Source organism: Cebidichthys violaceus, unplaced genomic scaffold, assembly GCF_023349555.1.
Source record: "Cebidichthys violaceus isolate CVI_PGR_0920_01 unplaced genomic scaffold, fCebVio1.0.p SCAF_28, whole genome shotgun sequence".
In the NCBI taxonomy this organism is placed as follows: domain Eukaryota; kingdom Metazoa; phylum Chordata; class Actinopteri; order Perciformes; family Stichaeidae; genus Cebidichthys; species Cebidichthys violaceus.
Genome location: NW_027176461.1, coordinates 3,770,449 through 3,791,717, shown reverse-complemented (window position 1 = coordinate 3,791,717; position 21,269 = coordinate 3,770,449). Strand labels below are relative to the sequence as shown.

Below are 21,269 nucleotides of genomic sequence, written 5' to 3'. Positions count from 1 at the left end.
TAATACACAAAAGTAAATACAAATTGTGACAAAAGTATAAAGCTTTTTTTTCCTTTTTTTAAAATATCCTTATGCGAGACACAAAGACTCATTGGGGGAAGAAATCTCTCTTGGTGATGACAACACTTTCATGCCTTTATTATTAGACACCTGGCCAGCCAGGGATCCTCATCAAGCCTTCCCCAACAGATTCAGTCATCGATATATACGTTTCACCTTTTTCCATCCCTTTTTCCCCTCTGTTAACAGAATGGTAGAAGCACCACGCTGGGACAAAAGATGACCCCGAAGCTCTCTCACACACACACGTAATCCTGAGTTGTCATACTTCATATTTACAACTCGGGGCCTCGACAGATGACCAAAACCCTAATCTTTATCAAACTTTTATGTAACAGATTCAAAGCCCCATGGTTTCCTTGCACACCTTTCAAGAAGTCATCGACACTGATATGAATACTGCAGTACTATACAGTCAACTGGTATGGCACAAACACTGGAGAGTAATGTATTAGCCATGTTACAGAAAAAAAAAAAAGAGCTTTCAGTGTTTTCCAATACAGTATGTCCTCCGACTGGTCCGTAGGGAGTTTGCTCCGTCGAGCATCATGATTGAGTGGTTATATTAATCCTTTGTTTTTCTTTTGTGGTAGGAGACATCATTAGAACATCAGCAGAGTATTGTGGGGAGCTTGATGCACTTCTTGTTTCAGTTTTGATTGATCCCAAATATATATATATATATATATATATATATATATATATATATATATATATATATATATATATATATATATATATATATATATATATATATATATATATATATATATATATATATATATTAGTGTAACAGATCTCCTTTGTGAGAGTTGTGTGCAGCACTCTTGTTCAAACCTGAAAAGAGACAGAGGATATATGTAAGATACAAGTATGCATCATGTATTGGTTATAGAGAAACTGTTATTTCCAACCTACTGAGGCGCTTCGGGTGTCACATGCTGAGCAAGGGGATCTGCCAGATCATGATGGTCGAGGTGGTGTCCTCATGGCGAGACTGTTTGGTCTTTTTGCTGATCCTGCGGTGGCCAAGGCCTCCAGACACCACCAGCAGAGAGCTGACGTCCACCTTGCTGACCCGGCGGCCCCTCTGGTGATGGGCCGGGTCGTGGAGCACGTCGTAAAGGGCCCCGTCCTCGGGCCCGTGCTCCAAAGAGCCCTGGGACGGCGCTAGGGAGCCGCAGGACGACGAGGACAGGGAGTCCCGGAGAGCCATGGCGGTGCAGCCCGCCTCTCCCAGCCACACGCCCCGTCCCTGAGGGGCGGTCGGGGCAGAATCCGAGGAGGGGGGCTGGGCGTTCCCCCCGTCACCGTCCACAGTCTCCGTTGGCTGAGCCGAGGCGGGCGGGGTGGAGGACGACGGACCAGAGGGCCGGTTACACACCGCGGCAGCCACGCTGAGGAACTTGACCGGACCGTTGTGAGCGTGTAAGGACACCATGCCCCGACCTGACAACAGGCACAGACCCTTTAATATTCACAGAGGACCTTTCACACACTTGGAATGAAATTAATCCGGAGTTGCGGGACTGTGACTGTGTCTAAGTACGTCTGAATATGCAATACAGTGCTGCGTCGGCGTTACCTGTGACTTTGGGGATCCCCTGCAGTCTGGGGACAGAGAGGGCCACAGTCACTCCCAGGTTGGTCCCCACCAGCAGCAGACCGTGACACACCAGCAGACTGCTCACTGACACTCTCTGGTTTCCTGTGAGGGGGGGGGGTGTAGACATAACTTTAGATTCAAGATTAAAATCTTGCATACATCAAATGTATTTTTGAAATCTTGAGAGAGCGATTAAGTGTTGAGCATGAACCGCTAGACCTCACACGGATGGACGGTAATCACACTCGTGTATCCTGGAGAAATCAGAGAACTGCATCGTTAATGGCACAGGGCCACTTGAATACAGCTCGATGCGCGGGAGGGAGGTGTGTTGTGTTGTTTTTTGTTTTTTTCAGCGAGTGGCGGCATTTCGGCAGCGACAACGGTTATTCGTCTCCAGGGCAACGTAAAAAGAGGAGCCTGGATGAAAAGCAGCTCTTTTCAAGTGTCTGAATGCAGAAAAAAAAAATGCACCATTATGGGTCCGCTTTGACTCAGACAAACAAACACAAAAGTGTTTTGTCATAGAAGGAGTGAAGCGTAATGCTGTAATTAAGCAAGGATCTCGGGACAGTCTGAACTGACCTTTTCCCTTCCCTTCTGGAAGTCTCTGTGATGCCTCTTTGGACTGTAAAAAGGCGTGATTGTTAGTTTAACGGCACCTCTCAACAAGGACGGCAGTAAAGTCAGGCTCGCTGTGTTCGGTGACTTATTATGTGGAATTTGGCACTTGTCTCAGACCGTCCCCACACAGAAGCTCTGTCAGGACTAAGCTGTGCAACAAATGCTATCGAGTAACACATTTTTATCATCACTTTTTATGATCGTAATAAGAATCTGGGGTTTTTGCAAAAACAGCCTTTTCTGTCCTGCTATGTGGGAGGCGAGACTGTCATGAGTCATTACTGCTGCAACAGCTTGACTTGAATTTCCTCCCTCAAAGTAATCCTCTTGGGGTTTAGGGGAAAAAATTACTGCCAGCCTCTCTGCCTGACCCCCTCACTGGAGCTGACCCCTTGCATGGGGCAGAGACACACACACACACACACACACACACACACACACACACACACACACACACACACGCCATACTTCCAGGAATCATGGCAGATAGGCAGGCAGGTACAGTTGAAGACCGGGCCCTGCCCACATGTGCTTCTAATGAGGGCCCGGAGTTAGCAGGAACGCACAGACTGCTGGTCGGGGACCTTGCTCAACTTCCTCCTTTCATAATATTTGGAGTTCCCCACCCAATGGGTGAACTAAAATAAACCCAGAGTGAACGTCAACACGGCCCAGCTCTGGCCCTGATCCTACACCAGAGCACCGCTTTGATCCGCACTTAGTCCCGACAAGCAACAGCAGGAGGGAGGAGCAAATCCCAAGCGTTACAATAATACACTCGATCAGCCATTCAGTCTCGAAATAACTCCGATCAGCATTGTCAGTAATTGCTATTTCAGTCGGTCTATATTACCCCTATTGTAATGCCACCGGAAGTGTTCTAGTTCCTAAATTCACACCCACATTTTCTCTCAGCAGTTTAGAATTGTGTTAATACACTAAGAGCCACGTCTGTGAGCATGTACTTAGGTACCGCAGTGCTTTGATCTAGATGCTAACGCTAGCATGGCAACACGCCGACAAATTGACAGTGTTGACATGCTGACGTTCAATTTTAGATTAGCATGTTAGCATGCTAACATTGCCTATTTAGGGGATCAGAGGGTCATCATAGAAGACATCACTAAATGCCATGGTCCCCAGAGGATGAAGTCAGGAGGCTTCATCCTCTGGGGACCATGAACGTCTGTGTACAATCTTATAGAAATCTATCAAACAGCTGTTGAGATTTTTCAGTCTGGACCAAAGCGTTGGATTGACCAATCGACCCAAAAAAAGGGAAGCACCAAAAGCTTTTAGTCGGTGAAGTTAACTTCACACACATCTTAAAATCGTCACGCAGCGTACACCTCACTGATCATGAGGAATCTTAACTTAATATTCATGTCAATCTGAAACATCTCCGAGGAGAAAATCAAATGAAGACGAGTTTGAACCGGAGCTTCTTCACATTGCATCATCATCGTCATCCAGTCCTCTCCTGTCTCCTCACTCCTCGAATCTCTAAGAGAGATCTCATAAAAAAAAAAAAAGTGTCTTATCCGTGTTGGGACATGTGCAACATTGGTGGTGTACAAACAAAGAAGAGCTGGAGGTGTTATTTACCCCCCCCCCCCCCCCCCCCGATGTTTGTTTCCCATTAAGCCATGCATGGCTGCCTATTTAGGTCACAGAGCAACAGACAAAGGCGGACTAGCAGCAGCCTGCCAGCTAGCCACCTTCCTCTGAGACACCATCATGGTGCAGTCTGCTTTGATGGAGAACCGCTGCCTTTTGAAGTGCTTATTAGGAGCTTCTTCTTTTTTTCTTTTTTTAAAAAGATAGTCTCTCTTTTACTAAATTTGAACTTCATTTGCATTACGATTCTCCTAACTTTTTTCTTCTCAAAGACAAGCACTTTATGAATATTTCAGGACTATTTTACAGCTTTTGCACTCGTCCTGATGTGGAACCTTGTCCCACTTTCCTTTGAGATTCAGTGGGTATCACAGAGGTTCAATAAAATAAACCCATACTCCAACAGGGAGCTCTAATAACATGTCTAACTTAAACTAAACTAAATTAGTCTAAAACATGAGCTGCACACGATTCTTTAACAACCACCAGCTATGGATTACATTGGAAATGACTGCTATTACAGCGTATTTAGCTCAGTGTCTGTTGAATGTAGGGAGTTAGCAGAATTGCTCCAACATGCATGAACATGAGAAGGATTACTCCACCTAGAGCATCTCCTGCATTCAACACTGAACCATTTATAGAGGCATTCACGCTGAAGACAACGCCCCACGTCTCCATTTGTGAGCCCGATTGTGTATTGTGTGTCAAGATTGCGTTAGGTATTGTAATACAATACACCTTCTTAACAATGTGTGTACTTCCTGGACAAGAGGAGATCGGAAATCAGAGTATGCATGCCAAATCTTGTCATTTTCCGAAAAGCTGATAATATCTTTAGCTTTCGCCTCAGTAAATGCACATTAATGGGAGCACAGAATTGCATATGAACGCTCCATCCCACCGACTCCAACACATCGATTGCAGGCAGTCCCTCCTGTCCGAACAGTTTGGATGGCAGTTCCAATTACATCAGAGTTTGTGCAGAAACAGCAATTTTTTTCTGTCTGTTCCACAGCAGCAGCAGCAGCAGCCAGCTTTGATAAAACTGTGGAGTATTCTGGAAAAGCACAGATCTCAGAAGACCACGGAAAAGAGCGGCATGCAGGTGGAATTCATGCAACAGCTTCACGAACAAAATACCGTTATCAGAAGGAAGTGAGCTCTTAATGGCGACGCCCAGAGGATGAAAGCTTTCGAGTGTGGTCGTCTGTCCCGGAACCAGCCTTCCTCTGCGGTTGCATGGATCCTATTAGCAGTGAGGTCCCAAACCAGACTGCTTTTATCATTCACATCTGTTGGACAAGGAGGCCCTTCCACTTGTTTCTCTAAACACCGGGTATCAGAGTGAGATTCTCCCACAATATCAAGTCAGTGCGGACACTCCAAACGGCTGGTCATTACATGTTTCACATGGAATTAGGGATTTCCTTAAGGAAACTCGGGGTTTGTAAATGTAGTATTTCTGCTGTTGCCAATACAGGCGCAATGCAGACGGCGCAGCAGTACTGTGAACCTTTGTGCTACTTGGAACAACTTGTAGCCATGGATACAAAAAGCGGTGAGCGGATGGCTCTTTCATGCGGTCTGTATTTAAGCCTCGACATCATTGGATTCTGTCTTCATAGCTGCAAGTGGTATTTAAAACCATCTCCCCAAAAGCCAATTACACGAGATCTGACACTCTGCTGCTGATTTATAAATGCTGCTTGAAGTGTCTGATGAAAAGAGCGAACCTGCTTCGGCAGATGTTACACAACCTCCAGACATTCTCTTTTGTCACCGCGCTAAATGCTTCGGTTGCCTCTCTGAATGTTATTACTACCTTGCGGCAAATAATAGAGAAGTCGCTCTGAAGACTTAACTAGAGCAGAGCTGGGTTAATAACAACACTTGCAATGAATTGCACAGAACAACTGTGGGCTAGTCATTGACTGCACACCACAAGACGCATGCAGATTGAATCATCAGAAACCAAAACGCAGATGAAAACCTCATTTCAGTAAAAGTGAAACCCTGCACAATACACTGTAAAGAGGAAGCCAATCCAACAATCCATATAAAACTTCAAGACAACATCAGGCCAAACCACAGCTGTCTGCATTTCTAAGCATGCCGGAAAACGAGACTGAAAGCAGCAGCGATTGGTCTGCAGTAATCCTGACTTTCTACCGACAGAAGAAGAAACTACAATCATCCTTTTTTTTTTGGGGGGGGGGGGGGGGGGGGGGGGGGGGGGCTGTGTGTTTTTGGGTCAAGCTGATGTAACACAGCAGCTTACAAGATCCAGAGCAGCAGCAAGGCCGCCCCGACGACTTCAGCCCGGGACGCTCGTCACAGTAACAGTCATTTGGTTTGACGTTTGACTTAAACACACATGGCAGGAAACTGTTGCACAATCACAACCGACTGCCGCACACCAAATACAATACCGTCTACTGTGATGGCAACAATCGCCATAGCAGCACAACTAATGTCCGTGCTAAAGCGCGCGTTCAAGAGTTCTGAACAGCAGTACACTGTACGTTACATGTATGATGACTTCCAACTTCTCCATTTTTCAGAGCTTCTAAAACAAATGTTTGCCCTCCACAATTACGCCTCCTCTTGTATCAAATAGTGAAATACGGCTTGTTTGTCTCGCCTCAGACGCAGTTGGGCAGATATTACTACCAGGTGATGACAGGTTTACATCTGGAGAGCACAGTCAGGGGTCAAAGGTGAACCTTTACAGCGGAATGATGCAAGTAAACTGCTTTTCAAAAGCAGGAACAAACCACTGTTCTCATCTAGATTACTGCTGTCACTCGTCAAATGAAACCTTCAGATAGTCTTACATTCTGATTTATTTTTAATCAAGGTCGCTTTGGTGTTAATTGCCATTACAGTTCATATTTTTTTTTTGCCAGAACAACATTCTGATCGACTGACGTTACTAATTCTATTTCTACTTTTTTAAGGTGATGGATGTATTCGCATAATATCGAGTTCCAAAACAAGCTCTTGATCTTTGGTACCGTCAATGTTTCAGACAGCTGAGAAATGTTATTTTACGCTGAACTAGTAGCTCAGCCGCAAATAAGCCCTATATTTCAATGTGATGTCATGATTCATGTTGTCTTTGTTTGGCCGTTTATCAAAACGATGTCTCATGATTTGTTTTTACAAGTGTTCAAGTCTGGGCTGGAGTTTCCCTTTTTGACAGCGCCTTCCAGAGCACACAAAGGTTTCCTAAAAGTGACTCGACGAGGTCAAAAAGTTTCCTTTGTGCAACTCAGGAATAGAGACAAAATGAGAGGTTCCTGATTCACTGTTTAGACTAAAGGAGGACGAGTGCATGACAAACCTGCCATAACAAGAGGTGTCTGGGTGAGCGCCTACACACTGATGTCAGCTAATGACAGCCACGGGCGGCACTTTGAAGCCACGCGGCGGTCGGACCTGCGTAGCGATCCACAAACGCTGGGCTGCATCTGAATAAGTACATTTGACGAGAAGATCAACTAGGCTCTGCTGTTCTTCTTCAGACAGTTTGACACTCTCTAAAAAGTTTCGGTCTCAGTCGGGCTTACAGATCACATTACTGAGTGACACTCAAGTGCAGGCGGAGATAAACGAGAGGGGGGGTTGTTGAAGTGGTAAATGTGGTACGACCACAGAATCATCATGACTGAATCTTAAACCACAGGGCTCTGAATACTATACTACAGTTTGTTCTCATATTAGCTACTGGAATAAACCATAAAAAAAGTACATGTCTTGTTTTGAACCACCTACAAGAAAAGTATTAGCAGTTTAAACAGGCAGCTGATTTTTGTTTCGCTTGCATGGCAGCTGGATTCTTGCGATGTGGTAACATGGAAATCACGGGATCACATATCACACGGAAATCCATCTCGTCAGGCTTCAAGTAATGCACTTGGAGCAACCGGCGTCCCGTGAGGAGCTACTGGCGAGCTACGGAGCGGAGAGGCGACTGTTCGTTCAAAACAACAATGGCGGCTCCTGAAGAGGTTAGTGTAGATGCTGCAAACGGCATCAGTTACATCAGAACTGGAGAGTATTTTTGTCACTCAAAGAACAGCAAAGAGGCTTTTCTCGATGGAACAGATACTTTTGCTCCCTCTCCACTGGCTTTGGTGAGAGTTTGATTGACAGAAGGTTCATCCAATCACCTGACAAGCATTTCTTCTTTTTTTTTAAAAAGTGTCACCCTTTTCTAAATGGTTTCCAATGACGGCTTCTCAAATGGTTCTGTGTAACAAACCGTCTGGTGGGTCAGGATGTTTGTGTTTAATGCTTTTCCTTTCACGTCGTAAACCTCCAGGACTTACTTTGGAGACGGAACGAGAAGATCCCAACCAGATTGTATTTGTCGAACAAAAATAAAATGCTGGGGAATGGGGACGCGGAGAAAAGAAAAACAGTAAAAACAAAGCCATGTGGGCTGACTGCATTCTGTCTTTGATGCTGACTATTTGAACTATAAACTCGGGGCGTTACTAAAATTATTTTCAAATGTCAGCATGGTTGACCTTGGATAGGTGAAGTGACGCATGTCTTACCAGGTAGTGCATTGTGGACAGGTGTGGCAATGTTAATGTCCTGCAGGTGCTCCAGGGTCTCGGTGTGGAAAAGGCGCAGAGTGGAACCTGAGCTGAAGGCGATCCAGATTCCCACACCAGCCACCACCATGTGGGACACCACCATGCCCTCTTCCTGGTGGGCCTCCAGCTGCCTCTGGATGAGGGGGACAGGGCAGAGTGACAAAGCCTTAGGCGTCACCTACTGCACATTAGTAATAAATCCAGCCGGAGGGAGGATGTCTATCACCGCAGTAACATAACCGTAATGAAGAGTGAGTGTATTAAAAATATCTCAAGTGAAATCTAAGACTTCTAAGGACCAGTGGTGGTCGGACTAAAACAGAAAAAAACAAGTTAGCAAGTATGAGTTAACATGAGACCTTTGAGAACAGCAAAACAAAATTAAATCCTACCAGAAAAACTGAAAGGTACGTTTACTCTGTATTATATATATCTGATTACCATCTAATTAGCTATAGAACCTGCAAACTTTCCCTGTGAATATGTGTTCGGCGGCTCCTTCAACGAGTTAAGTTGTCGGAGACTCGAGCAGGAAATCGTGAATCTTCCTTAATCTGGGTTGTTGTCCGGACTCTGTGGTTCTCATATTGTGTATGAGGTTGCTGTCTGTTTGACAGTCTGCCCATGAGAGAACACTGAGGCCCCCCCCCAAAAAAAACAGCACTGTATACCGTCGTTATTGACATTTTAAACCCAGGCTAAACACCACAGCGGCTGCAGGGTTTCTTGTGTTTGCTGTGTGACTACAAACTAGAGAAACTAAGCAATCGACCCACAGAGAGTCTGTCCCAGACGGTTTAGACTACAGCAGCACATGTATCATCAGTGTCTGGGACCCTGTGATTGTGCTTTACCATCCGAATGGTATCAAAAGAGTCACATTTCTACATTAAAGCAACAATGTTTTTTTGGGGGCCAAATGCCCAACCATTAGCAAGGCGAATGGCTATTTCTATATAGCTATTCTTAATGCTTAATTCTAAGTCATTGGACTGGATTCCACACGAAATCAGACGGTATCATGCAGGGTCGCCAGAAACTCCTTCAGCTCAGAATTCTGGTCATATTTCTGGGCACACAGGAAAACCAGGACCGTACGGGGGCGACTGTGAGACCCTGCTGCAGTACAATGTGAGGCTTTCTAAAGACGCTTTGAAACACTACCGCCTTTGTCCACAGGGACCGCCAAAATCAACACAAAATGAAAGTTCCTTGTAGTAGCTTTAAATTAAATCAACCTCACAAATCATTTTTCTTTAACTCTTGATTTGGCCTTTCTGTCATTGGTGTGGACAAGAATAACTTCAAAATATGTGCAGAGTGTAATTTTGAATTCTCTGGGCATGGAGACCAATAAACTGGGCTTTTTCCATCCCCACTGGTTACATAATCTCACCACACATTGCTTCACATGTAGGTGGAGTTATATTTGGCAAAGGAGAGCCCGTTCACAAGTGTGTCAGTACAGTACAGTGTTAACGAAGGAGCCTGAAATGTTTGTTTAGCACACATTTTAAACCATTGTCACTTATATTTGAACTACATTTGATTATTTATTACATACCTTTTCAAATTTAAGTCTAATTTCTCTGTGTCCATCTCACCATTTCTTCCTCTCCGTCTCTCTCCTGTTTAACTCACAGTCACCACTCTGGTGTAACTGTGAGTCCTCAGTGAGAAGAGAGTGAGACAGGCAGGTGGTCCAACATAATGAGCTTAATGAGGCTAAACGGATTATTAGTGAGTGCATGTCACAGGAACGGTACTATTCCCGGACCCAGGGCAGGTGCTTCCGTTCCCTAAACCAGGACAGAACACGCACACGCACACGCACACGCACACGCACACACACACACACACACACACACACACACACACACACACACACACACACCGCCATCCATATTCCAGGCTATGGAATTAAAAAATCCCAGGAAGGGAAATGAGGCACCTTCATCTAATTGTGATTCTTTATACTTTTAGTAACTGCAGTTTACACTCGTAAATCTCTCTAATGTTCCTCAAACAGATATACGAGGATTATTTACACCACGCACACATCTGCTAAAGCGCTCTGTTTATGATGTAGACATGGTGTGCAATAGTAGCCTCAAGCGAGGGATACGTACCTCCACACAGTGTGTGTGGGCGCTGATGATGAAGACCTGTCCACCTGTTGAAGCCCAGAGGTGCTCCTCCACCGCCAGCATGGCCTTGACCGGGAGGACCCCCAGTTTCAGCACCTTAGGCTTTTCGCAGCTCCACAAACCATCTGAAACAACAAAACACAATACCGTCACCTCAGCACTCTAACAAATAGACAATCTGCATTTCACAAAATGCCCTATGAACAAAATGCAAACACATATATATTCAGAAGGGATCAGTACTGTGCATCTCTGCTATTAGTGTTATTGTATTCTCTTTTGCAAAGTAACCCTCAAGCAATTATTCATGTAATAGTTAAAGAAGAACGGTTTACACTTCAAATGGAAGACACAATAACAGTCACTCCGTCTTTATAAGCGTCGCCTGAAAAGGTCATGCGCATTTATGGCTCCGCTAATGCTGGTGGAGTGGCCATTGATGGTTTTCACAGCCTTCACTGTGAATATAGATGGGCTGCGAGGCATTAGTCAGAGCCGAGCTCTATCCCACTCACACCTCCCACACACTCGGTTCTACATGTGCCTGGGCACCCACAGTGTCAGCTCTGCTGCGATGAAACAACCCCATGCAGTGCCTTGATAAATAGCAACACATTACATTTCTTCAACCGTTACATTCACTGGCTCGGACTTCAATCAATGTCGTCATCCGATAAGGGGCCGATGTAGGAGCGGCGGACTGGATCGGGCTTGGAAATAAATTGATATCATTCCGATATTGTGATAAGAGACTAGATATCAACTTAGAATTTGCCTTTATACACTTATAATCACATCCACATTGATGATGATTATTTTTCAAAAATGTCATTGTTAAAATATTTTGTAAAAGCACCAATAGTCAATCCTACAATATCATCGTATATCGATATCAAGGTATTTGGTAAAGAATATTACTTGATTTATTCTATATCACGAGCCCTAATCTCACACACACATATATGGGATTGTGCATCAGTGGCATTAAAATGGCCTCTTTTTTTTCCCTGACATGTACTTTTGCTTTGCCCTGTGTGAACGCAGACTTCATTTCCTCCAGATACCACATTCCCTGAGCTAATCTAGGCCAGGAAGTGAATGAGGCCTCACCAAAAAGTGCTGTTAAGAGAAGGCACAAAGGCGGCTATTGAAGGCAGAGGTGCCACGCAGGGAGAGACGTTTCTTTCAGAGGTACAGTAATGACTGGGGAAGTGAGGGCAATCTCCCACTGAAGGGGCTAGGTGGGATTAGCATTCCAGCAGTGCCCCGTGTATATTATTGTAACAATCATACTGTGTAGGTAGACGTCCATGAGAGAGAGAGAGAGAGAAAAAAAAAGAAAACGGACGAAAAAAGGAAAGGAACAGTGGAGAAAAATGAAAGGAGTGCCAACTTGCAGTCTTACGTAAGCCTGCCCACATCCCTCACTTCTTAAACTGTGGCATTCCTTCAAGTCAGTGTCAGCTGGAATAAACTACTCATCACAGTGTGTGTGTGCGTGTGTGTGTGTGTGTGTGTGTGTGTGTGTGTGTGTGTGTGTGTGTGTGTGTGTGTGTGTGTGTGTGTGCCCAAACAAGCAGCCAGACAGTGAGCGTTGATTAAATAAGCCAATCATCTTTCATATTGTGACATCGCTGCAACAAACAAGCCGTTACGCACCATGGCCCTCGACATGAATAAGCACTGCCGGCGGCAGAATAAAGCGGGACGGAGTTTATGTTCCGACTGTCCGGCTATGACGTCTGACCTTTGCCGAATCATCGCCTCCTTCTCTCTCCGTCTCTCACACAGTCAGTCACAAATGGAAAATAGCCAGCATGGCAGAATGAGGCCGAGCGGCCAGCTTCAGACGCGCCGAGACTGAGACCCTGATGGCTTTAAAAAGACAAAGCAACATCTCCCGATCTGTTCGGTCGTTTGTTGATGTCTCGTCACTGTTCACTGCGAGGGTTGCCTTCGAACAGTTTACCATCAAAAGGAACAACAGCTGATCAGTTTCCTCGTTTCTGCTTGCCTTCTTCTCTGCGATGTAAAGAGTCTACTTTAGATGCTAACGGGGTACAGGCAGAGCCTTTCACCGTGATGAAGTGCTTGAGCAGCGTTACAGCGGAGGGACGGTTTCCCCACCAAAACTATGCGGGGATGACTCATCATTTTGGCATAAAGCATCATGTTGAAGTGACAGAGCTCTGGAAGGGAAGAACGGGATGATCTAGGGCCAGGCTCTTCGTGTTGGAACTCATTCGACTCACCAGTGGTGACGAATAATGAAAAGCGGCTACTGAAACAGCCAACACTGGCATACTCTGTGCAAGTGTCTCGTAATTGGTGTGTGAGAATGAAGGTGGGGCGACACGGGCATCAAAACAAGGAGAAATGAGTAACACTGAACATTCCTGAACGGTTGCATACATCCGGTATGTTTCTTCCAGGCAAACTGTCGCTCAACTGTGGAATGAGTGAGAATAGTTTTCCACCTGTGTTTCTGTCCTCAGGCCATCATCCATGTTCTTTCCATCTCTCTCTCTTTAGCGCACACGATGCCTAACAGACCGACTTAACAGAACAACACAGGTTGTGGAAGGAGGAGGAAGGGCACTTAAAAGTTCTTCCTTTGGAGATTCAATTTGAGACATATGAGCGCATGGAGAGGAAAGAATACGTGTGACTGAGGTTAGCAAAACATGCCTCTAGCAATGGTGGCATCACAGGAGGATAGGGATACCGACATTTGACAAGGAAGTCTGTTCTGAAATGTCTACTTATCTTAACCCACATGGTGACCCCAGAGGAAAAAGCAGACAGAGAAAATGAGACGCAGAGACAGAGAGAGGAGGCCCTCTGTTTGCGCCGCTATGAGAGCCAATAAGAGGCGGAACAACACGCAGAATGTGAAAGACTGTGGGAAGAGTGAAGCTCAGATCCTCTCCTCTAATGCGTCTGCACTCGTCTGGGACGGAAGACGTTAAATAGGTCACCGAGAACAGATTGGCTTCTCCCAGACAACCGAGCAAACGGGAACGGAACCTCAACAGAGGCGACCCCTGACCTCGAGCTCCACGGCGAGCTCCCGACTGGCGCACTAACGGCTCAGAGACAGTAAAATAGCAGTCAGAGCGACGGACCGCAAAAACAGCACCTCTGATCTCCCCAGAGTAACCCCTTTATATTTAGTGCTTCCAAATATTTAGATGCGTCAATTTTGCATAACAAGCACACGAAATGTTCTGCCTGTGTTTGGAAACAGTAAACAGATATGGTGCTTGGTTGCATTTCGGTAGATTAGTTCAGCAGAAGTGTGTTAGAAGCGGTTGAATCGAACAACAAAGTTGCCAACAGGGCTCTTATTCATGGCCAATTGTTAAGGTTACAAAAACTCAGGGCTGGTGCAGACTAAATATTGATGTAAACACTGTCAACCTACACAGTTTTTAAAACCAAATCTAATTAACTCGATGAATGCATTTCTGTTTCACACAAAACCAGTAATTTACCTCGTGAATTGCCCTAATTATGGCTGTTTAAGAGTATCAACAAACATTGCAGAGGAAGAACTCAGACACTATAGCGGAGGAGGCGCGCACATTGACAAGAGACACACACACACACACACACCTTGTGATCTGGAGTAGACCGCCACAGAGCCGCTGACCAGGCCGACGTACAGACAGTGCTTCTTGTAGACCAGGCTGGTGACGGTGGACTTGTCTGGGGTGAAGAAATGCTGCAGACGGACCTTCTTGGACCGTTGGCTGCTCTTATACACAATGATGCTGAACAGGACAGGAGACGAAATCAGATCAAACTCAACACGCCGTTGATACGCACGGCTGTCTGCATGTTGCATTGCAGTACATAGACACAGCAATGCTACTTTTGAACGCTACATTGCACTATGGGCCACTGAAGTCAGAGGACAAGTATCATAAATATATCGGCCACTATGTTGGATCCCTCTCTACTGATTAACTACGGTGCTAAATGAAAAGGCTCGAAAGACGCCCCTTGTTCTCTGATGCTGACATTCACTATTAATGCATGCATAATTAAAACCTGACATTTATCATTTATGGATGCAGAATTAAAACTCTGCCTTTTATTAAAAAGTAACAGTGGGCATGGTGCGGGTACAGATGACTTTAAAAGTTTCACAGAAATACGTTTATTGTAACTTGTAGAAATTAAAAGATATTAAAAGGAATGCAGACACAGCATTGAAAGCACTCTGTGCGCTGTACCTGCCCTCCTCCATGCCCAGACAGACGCTGGGAGAGTCAGTGGCCTTTGCCGCGGAGACATGGTCGTTGTCGGGAATCTGCTCGCCATTCTCCTGAGGTTGCTCCGCGGGGACGTAGGCCATGCAGAGGATACGGGACTCCACATTGAAACACTCGGTCACCTTCGGGCTGGAGCTCTGCATGGCCACGATGGATATCTGGCCCATCTGGTTGGTGCAACTTGCAACCTGAACACAGATAGAGGCACCTTTTTGTTTTAGGGATACTTTCATTAATAATAAATAAATAATCTTCAAGAGTTACACAGGAAAGCGCAGTATAAGTAAAACAAAAGCAGACAGCGCTTAACAAATAAGCATTCGACTGAAGTACTCCTAAAAGTATGCATACAATTCATGCCATAACTTGCCAATTCAAAAAGGCAAGACTGATACTTATCTATGACATTAAATCATGTTGAAAACAACCAAAATCTAACAGTTTATATATTACCTCACCATTGAAATAACAAGCCAGAGGGATGTTTATATCTTTAACAGACCCGAGGTTTTCCCCGACGGACTGAAACACTGCATTAGCAGTGATTACCACGGTTATGACAGTCATTGCTTATTTTCAGAAAAACTTAAGCACTGAATCAATCATTTGCAATCCCAGATTTTTTCTCTCTGGGGGACATTAGAACATTTTAATTGAATATCAAAAAAACTTACCATCTGTACATCCAACACTAAAGCAACACATTTTTTTAGTGAAATACAGCTTTCTGCCAAAACTAAAAGTCAGACTCACTGACAGAAAAGTGGTCGGGCTTAAATCATCTAAGCTGTCGAAAATGAGAGGACTGCGAGACCATTTGCCAAGATACAGTTGTTAAAGCCCCTCAACACACTTAACTAAATCCTCTCGTCTAAAACTTAGATTTCAGGGTTGAAGGGCTCACGAGTGTGTTCTTCCTCTGGGTGGAGGAAACCCAGATATTTGTAAGTAGCTGCTCTCATTTTGTGCAATTGTTGAAATGTAAGCGAACACCTTGCTTTTTTTTTTTTTTTTTTTTTTCCATGAGCGGAGTAGAAGAAACGCCTCACCCAGACACAGCCATGGCCCACGACGGGAGTATCTGCTGTGCTCTCTGTGTTGATGTGGGGCTCTGGATTATGAACGGCACATTCCACCTGTCACAGGACGGAAAGAAATACGAGAGGATGAAACAGAAACATGGTCGGATGAGTGGGAATCCACAGGGTAAATAACAACAATGCTATAAGGTGAGCATTGGCCAGTACGGAGATGGAACCCACAACCCTGGCATTACCAGCACCACACTCCCATTAACTGAGCTAACCAGCAACCTTCTTTTAAGACCGTTACAGGAAAGGAAAAAGGTCTCACCTTGAACTCTTGGAGTTTTGACATGACCACGGGCATCTGTCGAAGCAAGAGAGGGTGTTTCTGCTTTTTGATCTGATTCCCATCTTCTTCTGCGAAGAACCAGCCCTGCAGGTTGTCCTCCTCTGATGTCAACCACAACCACAAACAGCACTTGATTCAATAATGTGTACAGTATGCAGTAAATGTTTTCCCCAGAATAAAAAGACTCCAGGGTACACATTGTTGTCACATTTTATAAATGCACGCATACACAATTGAAATGATAAAAGGCAACTGAGCAGCTGAGACAGTGTACTGTACCTAGAGCCAGCTTGGCCATCTGCAAGTTACTGATCCATGACTGTTTGATGGCTGGGCTGAGAGTGTTGAACACTGCGCTGAAGTACGTTGGTTTACCCGACCTTCCAATAGAGAGGACAAAAGAAAAACACTAGTGATTAGAACGTGAGGAGAAAACTCCAACCGCAAACACGCTTATATCACAAATATATGATCAATGCATTTCAGGAGATGTTTGTTTTTTTTAGTGCCTCCACTTTCTCTCCTTCTCCTCCTCCATTTACTTTACATATTCTTTTTTGTTTGTTTTAAAAGCTCTATGTGATGACTCAGCACAACGGTGACACACCGACTGAATTCACAACACTTTTTTTTTACCTTTCTATTAATTACAAACAAAAAAAAATCCTCACAATATGTTTGTGGCTTCTACATCATGCCAGTTTACTAAATTAATATTTACTACATAAACGTCTTCACATAGAGCTTTAAAAAAGGTACTTATGTTTGAATATTCTTCTTTACACAGCAGTCCAGTGTGTGAGCTCAGCATCTTTTGGGGTAAAATACCCAATATGTTCAAATGAACAGATCTCTGTCTGGCTTGAATCCAAGCTGAGGGCGCACAAGAGTGTCCATTCAACACTGAGTGACTAGACAGACTGTGACAAAAAAGCGATAGAAGTCAATGTCAATTATCGTTTCTATCAGCAGCTCATGTAGGCATCATATGTGTGTGTGTGTGTGTGTGTGTGTGTCTGTGTGTGTGTGTGTGTGTGTGTGTGTGACTCCTGTCATTGGCTGATTGTGAGAAGGAAGTGTTTTGTGTGCTTTGCGATTGAGGGATCAGGGGAGGAATGACAGAAGCACAGCTGTGTTTCCAAACATACCCGTGGATAATCTCACCCGCTAAGAGCAGCAGGGATGAGGGATGGAGTGAGAGAGAGTGAGAGAAAGGCAAAAGATAGTACTGGTTCCAGAGAGAGAGAGAGAGAGAGAGAGAGAGAGAGAGAGAGAGAGAGAGAGAGAGAGAGAGAGAGAGAGAGAGAGAGAGAGAGAGAGCGTGCGAAAAAGCCAAAACTATATGCACCTGTGGGGGACCACGTGCCGACAATAACAGTGTGTAAATATGTGACATGTGCCTTTGAGTTAAGCAACAGCTGCAGCACTGGGTAGCCTTTGGTTGCAAACACTGATGCACATTTCCTCCCCTGAGATTCATGGCTGGGATTAGAGCTGGTGGAGAAACTTGTTTATCCAAATATCCAAATATGGATACTCTCTCCTAAAGCTATAGGCACAAGGGAAGGACGGAAGGAGAAGATATGATAAAAGGGGATAAAGACAAACCCAGGATAAACAAGACACGTGTGTGTGTGTGTGTGTGTGTGTGTGTGTGTGTGTGTGTGTGTGTGTGTGTGTGTGTGTGTGTGTGTGTGTGTGTGTGTGTGTGTGTGTAACACGAACTTGTCATGTTTGCCAGGCAGCTGGAGCTGGATCCTACACCGGTCAGCTGCCCTGATCTCCTCCTCCTTCTTCAGTATCAGCCTCTGGAGACCTGATACCCAGTCCTGGGCCACTGTGGGGTTCACATTCTGTACACAGGGATATCAGAGGGATAGAAAGAAATTATAAGAAAAATAGAGGGAAAGAGAAGGAGAGTCATGGAATTAAGGAGGGGGGGGTGTAATTGACTGTGCACATCAATGGGAATAGGAATGAAACTATTGTACTTCAGAGCATTTAAACATCAGTAAAACACTTTTTTTAAACACATTACATTCATTTATGACACAAACAGAAAAAGCTGTGAAGAACCTATCAGTATATGTATTATTACAAGACTGTCAGTATCATTTAGGTTAGTTCATTTAGCGTCGAGGAAGAAGCCGAGCAGTGTACAGCTCAAACACCTCAGCCTGGCTTCTTTCTTTCCTTTCCCATCAACCTCTCCCTCCCTCCCTCCATCCCTGGGACACATGTCTCTCTCTGAGAGCCTCTCTGTTACTCTGCCTCCCACTCTGCTTCTGACAGACCTACCGGCACAGCACAAACACAGCCTCACACACACACACACACACACACACACACACACACACACACACACACTGTGCTCTGCAAACTAAACCTCCACCCTAAGAGCACAGACAGACTTGTGTGTGTGTGTGTGTGTGTGTGTGTGTGTGTGTGTGTGTGTGTGTGTGTGGCCACATGATATGACTTAAATGGTGCAAATCAAGACTTAAGAGACTCCTCGTCTCCCAGAGACAGATTGCCTACTCTGGCACATTCCACGGTTTAAACATTATATGGCTTCATAACAGCCCAGCCCTTATGGACATCTGAGGGGAAACACGATGAATGTGATTTTAAAAGTCCTGAGGTACATGGGAGGAACATTTGTCTATGTCAACTTTTGGCAAGCTTCCAAAAATATTAAGAGACAGTGAAACTGTTCCAACACTTAGTCAAAGTAACACAAAAATAGTACTTAATTATTTATAACAAATTACATTTATGACATTTTTACTTGATCTTTTAAATATCAATTCCCTTTCGGACACGATAAAGCAACGGTTATGATGACATTTTATTTTTATATGCACTTTTATTAAAAAGAAAACACAGTACCTGGTAGTTGCCTTTGAGGCTGCTGATCATGCTGGAGATCTGGTTGACCAGGCTGAGGTCATGGATTAGGTTCTGCAGATCTTGGTACAACTGACCGGGGCCCATGTACAGCTTGTCTACAGAGAAACACACAAGAGCAAAAACATTTTTAAAAAACGGCTTAATTTTTGTTTTCGGTAATTCCTAACTTCTACACTTTGAATAACTTGCATTGGACGTGAAGCTATGCCGACTGTTCAAAAATCAAGTGTTTTCGTCACAAAGCTTTAATCAGCTCATATTATGAAAAGGTGCTTTATAGTCTCATTTTCAACTCACAGATAGCCGTGACTCATATATTTACCGGAGAGAATAAACACACAAGCAGTGAAAAAGGGCTGAGACCTTGTAGAACGTCTGATACACAAGCAGCAACGAGTGAGACCAGTTCGATGAGAGAAGCGGTTCAAACTGGACCAACAAAGACGAAGATCAATAAAGGCTAATCAGTCAGTTTCCCACGGCTCTGCAGTGATTCTCACCAGTGTGCTCGCTTGTTGAGCGTTCAGAGGTCAGCAAGTATCATCCTCTCTGTTCTTTACTTTGTGCACTTTGTGTATGAATGCTGCAACAGGTACGCTTGTTAGGTTGTTTTGCCTCTCGTCGTATTTTGCGCAAAATATCAAACCTCGTGATGCTATGTGCTGTGATGCGACCGTTACCGTGCTGCTGTTCTGTATCAAAAGGAAACAACGGCTGGCTTTGTGTAGCGCTGCTCTGAACACAACCACATAACTCATCAAAGGTCTGGCAGGCCTTTGCGTTTTTCTCTCTCTCAAACACACACACACACACACACACACACACACACACACACACACACACACACACACACACACACACACACACACACACACACACCATCATAAAGATAATGAGGAATAGTTCGTACAGAGCAAACGGGGGGGAATGCCTGTCAGTTGGCCATGTCATTCAATCAAAACGGCTGAATTAACAAGTACAGGGCTCTTTCCAATTAAAACCTAACTGCAAACCACATGAACCATGTTTTATGCGCGTATCGGTGACCAAGCGGTTAAACGGCATCAGTCTTTGGCACCAAAAAGACTTTGTTTGCTGCAGCCATTCTACTTTCTCTTCCCCCTTTCCTTCTCCTCCTCCTCCTCCTCCTCCTCCTCCTCCTCCTCCTCCTCCTCCTCCTCCTCCTCCTCTTCTCCTACAATAGTCACAGCCCGCCTGGTGCTCCAAACTCCATGGCAACCCAGTCCAGTCCTCTTCTGAAGGTCTCGCTGACTGGCCATTCAGGAGACACTTTACCCCTGTTCGCCAAAATCCACATTTGTAGGTGGTCTCTGGGAGAATTACTCAAAAATGTCTCCCTCTGAGTTTGTACGCAGGAGGCCGACAGTAGTGCATGAATGGGTTTTGGATTTCTTTAATGTTTTCATGGTCAATGACCTCTTTTTGTATTTCAAGCACTGGCTCAAATCATAGCCACCTTTCAATACAACTACAGGTCACATATATATTTACTCAACCCATGAATAAGACGACATGATAAATGTATTGTTGGAGTGTGTGGTGCAGTTTTGTGCCTTCTCTAATGGAGCTGTATGTGATTTTCATGGCTCATCTGTCTCAGCAAGACGACTCGGAGGGTTGAATTCAGGTCAGGGCAGAAACGCTGAATAAACCTCTCGGGTCTTCTCTATATCACGCATGGATCAAGTGCAACTCCAACAGCGTATGTATCAGTGTCACATGATGGAGCACAATCTTAAGACTCCTCTTAATCTGTTGGCATTGTTTAAAAGCAGGAAAGTGGTTGCATTATCTGAGTTTAAATCAAAACGGGCATATAGTTTGAATTTTGAATATCTGTGATCAGTGTGTGACGGTGGTCTGTGCTCCCTCATTTTGCTGTATATTTTCTGTATTTAACAGTACAAACGATAAGACGCAACTGCAACCCACAGACAGAACTGCCACTGTGTAACTCCTTTCAACCCGGGTCCAACTTCCTGACGGCTCTTTGTGAGAGCGCCAAATGCCAGGAGTTTCTCAAACA

The 21,269-nt window shown here is 44.7% G+C and overlaps 1 protein-coding gene across 4 annotated transcripts in view; it reads right to left on the bottom strand.

Annotated features, from left to right (window-relative positions):
• Positions 1-839: 839 nt before the first annotated feature.
• The window catches only part of arhgef10 (Rho guanine nucleotide exchange factor (GEF) 10), a 41,132-nt gene continuing 20,702 nt past the window's right edge, over positions 840-21,269 (bottom strand). For all 4 annotated transcript variants that reach the window (XM_068721623.1, XM_068721622.1, XM_068721625.1 and 1 more), the window contains 12 exons: positions 19,202-19,317; positions 18,038-18,165; positions 16,592-16,692; positions 16,292-16,413; positions 15,988-16,074; positions 14,900-15,126; positions 14,277-14,434; positions 10,644-10,786; positions 8,473-8,647; positions 1,646-1,768; positions 979-1,509; positions 840-897 (listed from right to left, as the gene is read on the bottom strand). In XM_068721623.1, the coding sequence (XP_068577724.1) occupies positions 995-1,509; positions 1,646-1,768; positions 8,473-8,647; positions 10,644-10,786; positions 14,277-14,434; positions 14,900-15,126; positions 15,988-16,074; positions 16,292-16,413; positions 16,592-16,692; positions 18,038-18,165; positions 19,202-19,317 (1,895 nt within the window). In that variant the 3' untranslated portion in view covers positions 840-897; positions 979-994. The remainder of the gene's footprint in view (positions 898-978; positions 1,510-1,645; positions 1,769-8,472; positions 8,648-10,643; positions 10,787-14,276; positions 14,435-14,899; positions 15,127-15,987; positions 16,075-16,291; positions 16,414-16,591; positions 16,693-18,037; positions 18,166-19,201; positions 19,318-21,269) is intronic.